Source organism: Bidens hawaiensis, unplaced genomic scaffold, assembly GCF_021521415.1.
Source record: "Bidens hawaiensis isolate Kalapana, Puna unplaced genomic scaffold, B.hawaiensis_p1.1 tig00036989_1, whole genome shotgun sequence".
NCBI classification, from domain to species: domain Eukaryota; kingdom Viridiplantae; phylum Streptophyta; class Magnoliopsida; order Asterales; family Asteraceae; genus Bidens; species Bidens hawaiensis.
Window position 1 is genome coordinate 15,762 of NW_027505454.1, and position 4,904 is coordinate 20,665.

Consider the following 4,904-nt stretch of genomic DNA (forward strand, 5'->3'; position numbering starts at 1 on the left):
GATGACCTATGATACATTACTTTCCTATGTTGTATCGGCTTATATAAGCCATGTAATATTCTACATATTATTATGTCTTTTACAATTCAATATTCAGTTATTATAGTGGACAGGAAAAATAATCTAATTTATAATGAAATAATGCATTTTCATTTGTGTATAAGCAAAGAGTGAGAACTTTTGTAGAGAAGTAAGATGGTGAAATTTTAAAATTGATTATGAAGATGGAAAATATAAATTTGTTAATTATGTTGAACTTTAACCACCTTTGTAGCATTCTCATGCAATTTACCATCTCCAAACTCATACTCAAATTTAAGAAAATCATATGAAAAATGCCTCCAAGTCATTTAACATTCTCATATTTCTAGAGAAAATCAAAGTAATCTCATATTTGAAGGCTACTATTCATCCCTCGTATCCATTATTTAAAAGAAAAAATAATTTAAAAAAGAATATTGTTAAATTGAATAGAGATAGATACGAAGAATAAAATGTGAAAGATTTTTATAAACATAAAATATATATTTAAATATAGTGTTTTTAGTTAAATATAGGGATGGGGATCAGAATGTATGGTCTTGTTAACTATGAACACTCTAGGGTTCAATTGCGAAGTTAGAATCAAGAATCAACAGATGCAAAACTTACACCTAATAGCGATTGAGGCTGCGTGTATCGACTTTTTTTATACCAAATGTTATTCAATTTACAAGAATGTGTTTTTCATGTTTTTTTTTCCGAACAACTAAATTTTCATTTGATACGATTTCTAAGTGAATGAATCAAACATAAATGACCTTTAATGTGAGAAACAAACACATATGTAGACTAATTATGTTAACACTTAAGTAATTATTGTAATTACTTTAGTTCAAAAACCTTATAAACCCACTAAAAGATTAGATGATAGTTTTAAGTTTATTTACTAATTTATCCGAAGTCGGTTATTAATTTCATGAAAACGTATACACAGTTTGTACTTAATAAATTATCTGCCAAAATTATTTAAATGATTCAAAAGATATAGAATATATTCATCGAAAGGACACATTTTCTGACCCGTATCGACCCATTTCACCCGCTCCCAAATGAATTGGGCTCGAATGATCTTGGTTTATAGGAGCTTAAGCCATTTCAACAAGTATATTATGAAATTGTGGTGAACTTGAACCAGAACAAAAATTCAACAAGCCGGGCCCAAGGCGTGTTTCTCAATCCACTTTCTAAACCCAAATCCGATTTGTTTGTACCAGATGATGGATCATGCATCACTAATGACAATGTAATCAATAAAGATAACAGAAAGCTATGCAAAGAAGGGAAAAAAAATAGACAAATTCATCGAAACCCGCAATCAGAAAGAGCTAGAGTCTCCAAAGCCAAAATGAATATTATCTAACGACGCAACATAATCTTACAAGATTTTGAAACAACTTCAAGCTTTCTTGGGCTTTATACGCTTCACCTGTGAGTAAAGGAATACTCCCGCAAGGGCCACCCCCGTGCCTGAAAATAAAAATTACTGATCAAATACTTGAAAATGGAAAACGGGCAAGAAAATTGTCGGGTTGTAATTTCAGTAAACGTCAAAATGTTCGAGTCAGGTCGAGCCATATTGACCCACAAACCATTTCCCAAATTTTGGCTAGTTTCAAGTTTGCTAAATATTTTGGTTTTACACATTCTTGGCTGGGTCAGGTTAACCCATGAACCTTTTCCTAAATTTTGGCCCATTTCAAGTATAGTTCAACATTTTGGTTTTACACATTCCAGGCAGAGTCAGGTTGACCCGTTAACCATTTCCCAAATTTTGACCCACTTCAAGTATAGATAGTCGTTTTAGCTATACACATTTCAGGCCGTGTACCTTTTCCCATTTCTTGACCCATTTCAAGGAAAGTAATCGTTTTAGCTATACACATTTCAGGCCGTGTTGACCCATGAACCTTTTCCCAAACTTTGACCCATTTCAAGTATAGCTAAATGGTTTTTAGTGTTACAAGCTTTGGGTCGGGTTGGCCCATGAACCTTTTCCCAAACTTTGACCCATACCAAGTATAGCTAATTGTTTGTCTTACAAGCTTTGGGTCGGGCTGACCCATGAACCTTTTCCCAAACTTTGACCCATACCAGGTATAGCTAATTGTTTGTCTTACAAGCTTTGGGTCGGGCTGACCCATGAACCTTTTCCCAAATTTTGACCCATACCAAGTATAGATAATTGTTTTAGCTTTAAACATCTTGGGTTGAGGCAGGATGACCTACAGACCTTTTTTCAAAATTTTGACCCATTTCAATATAGCTAAACATTTTAATTTTACACATTTGACATGTTAAAGGTCAATAGCAAGCTGAATCAAATCCATTAACCTATAAAGAAGTTGAAATCACCTCAAGAAAAGATGCAAAATGCACGTTTTCATAATATGTCAAAACATTAAAACTTACCTATGGAATTGATCGGTGAAACAGGCGTTCGGAAAAACAGAACAGATGTCACAATCACCACCACACGTTTCACACAGTTGCCAACAGAATGTGTAACTGGAGACACCCTTTGCAAAATCATATATGAAACCTGCCCAACATATAAATCTTAGCATTGCAGTTTTTCAAAATATGTACTGTTAATTTGTATTTGATTTAGAATTTCCTTAAAATACTAGTTATGATGCAATAACAATCAAGACATGAGATTTAAAAGCTTACCTGCTGATAAGCATGGAAGCAGATTGCAGCAAGCACAGATCTAACGTACACTTGTTGAACATTCAATCCCTAAAAGATTAAATAAAATTATGAAAACTGATCACCAAAAATGATTATTTGCAATAATATACGCTAAAAAATGTGTAATACTCACAGCAGACTGAAGATATGCAGGGGTAAACCTAACTCCTTCAGTTAAGAGAGTAACAGGGGCCAACAAGAAAAATGACATGATTGTTATAACCGAGAAGAGTGTAATATTATCCAAGGATTCCTGTAAAGTGTAAACACAAAAAAGTGAGTGCATAACATACAAATAACTTCACACTATCGAATACAAAAAGGGATTTGCTAAAGATACCTCTTTCTTAACCATAAATTTCTTGCTGAGAACATTACGTGATTGGTTTGACACGTTGGATGCCATTGCGCTCCAAAACCCAGCCCTGTTGACCAAATGCAATGATTAGATCATAATAATAAATAATAAACATATGTCATTAAAAGACTAAAACAATTGTTATACCAGTTGAATGAGGCCTCGGTCATTGATGCAAGGGCCACTCCACCAGCAATGGGTAAAAGAGAAGCAACCACCCATGGTGTAGGCATCTGTGAGTAAGATGATAAGCATTTATGTGATAGGGTGATAAAACGTGTTTCAAAAAAGCTTTATCCATTATAAAATACAAGAATGTAATGTCGATAATAATAATAATAATAATAATAATAATAACAATAACAATAACAATAACAATAATAATAATAACCATAATACCATAATAATACCTCTCCTAAGAACATCGCAGACAGTACAACGGAGAAAAACGGTTCCATAGCTTTGATTGTGTGCGTAAATGAAACAGCAACTTTTCCAAGACTCATGTTTGTGAAAAGATTGCCTAATGTGTGCACCAGAGCTAATGGCAGGATTGCTAGAAGCTGCAAGTTAGCAACGAATTAGTATGAAACAATATGTATATAACAAATTCATTCATTCATAAAATGGAAGTACCTGCGAACCACTGATTTTAGGTCGTTTGTGAAGATTCAAAGTCCACATGAAGAACACAATCACACTCCCGACTGCAAACTGAACTGTAGTGACAGTTATCGGATTCGGATACACCTTCAAAACCTGCACACGTATTCTGCTTTATCAGAAATTTCACCAACGTTATTGCACTCAGGTAATTCAATTTCAATCTTAATCAAATGATACGTGCAAGATCAACCTTAGATCTGAGAGATTCATATGTTCCATATTAGCAATTTTTTAATAGCCAATCATGATCAAATCCAGTGTTGTAAAAATCAGTTCTAGGCGACGATTAACCAAGGATTAATTGGTAATCGGTCCTAGACCAATGCAAAATCAAGTAATCGGACCGAAAAATAGGTAGCTAGTCCAAATTGAAGCGTGGTTCTTTTTTAACCCGTTAACCTCTAGTTATTTGTTTTTCTCATTGATTTGTTATGTTTACAGTTTACGTTTGAACTATACTATGTGAACTTTTATATGTAATTTTTCAAAATCACACACAAACAAATATATGCATATATATAGATATAATTTTAAAAATTACATACAAAAACTCCAATGCGATTAATCACTATTAACCTCACCGAATATACACTACTCATTTAGTTCAATTTCAGCTGGCAAATTGGGCACCTATTTAGACACGTGTTTAGCAAAAAAGCACACTATGCAATTTTAAAAAATAATTAAAATTAGGAGGCTAGGGTTGTTGATGCATAAAATATATAAGTAGGAAAGCCAAGTGTTAAAGGAGATTGATAAGAAACATGTATTATTATTATTATTATTATTATATAATTAGAGAGAACAACAGACAGGTGACCTGTTTGTTATAGATGTTGAAGTAGATATTAAAGAGGTACCAAAGGCCGAACAAGGATCCAAGCACTATGGTGTCCAGAAGCTTCTTGGACTTCCCAGCCTCCACGTCACCACTACTACTAGTGTCGGCGGCTGCTTTAACCTGAAAAGCATCGGTGGTTTTACTTTTAGGTAAAGAAGAGAAAGAGCATGAAATTGAAGGCAAAGTAGGATTGATGGGGCGGAGATTGAGTGATGGTCTAAAAAGTAACGGGAGATGATGAGTGCGAGGAGGTTTGAGTTTGAGATTAGGAATGGAGTTGGTGAGAGCGAAGGCGGAGGTCTGCAT

The 4,904-nt window shown here is 34.0% G+C and overlaps 1 protein-coding gene across 1 annotated transcript; it reads right to left on the reverse strand.

Annotated features, from left to right (window-relative positions):
• Positions 1-1,123: 1,123 nt before the first annotated feature.
• On the reverse strand, positions 1,124-4,904 carry LOC143613266 (phosphoenolpyruvate/phosphate translocator 1, chloroplastic-like). The gene is made up of 9 exons (XM_077087022.1): positions 4,578-4,904; positions 3,728-3,850; positions 3,502-3,654; positions 3,239-3,324; positions 3,074-3,158; positions 2,867-2,986; positions 2,713-2,781; positions 2,452-2,581; positions 1,124-1,509 (listed from the first exon to the last, which is right to left on the reverse strand). The coding sequence occupies exons 1-9, from the start codon at positions 4,902-4,904 to the stop codon at positions 1,439-1,441; spliced, it is 1,164 nt and encodes a 387-aa protein (XP_076943137.1). The 3' UTR covers positions 1,124-1,438.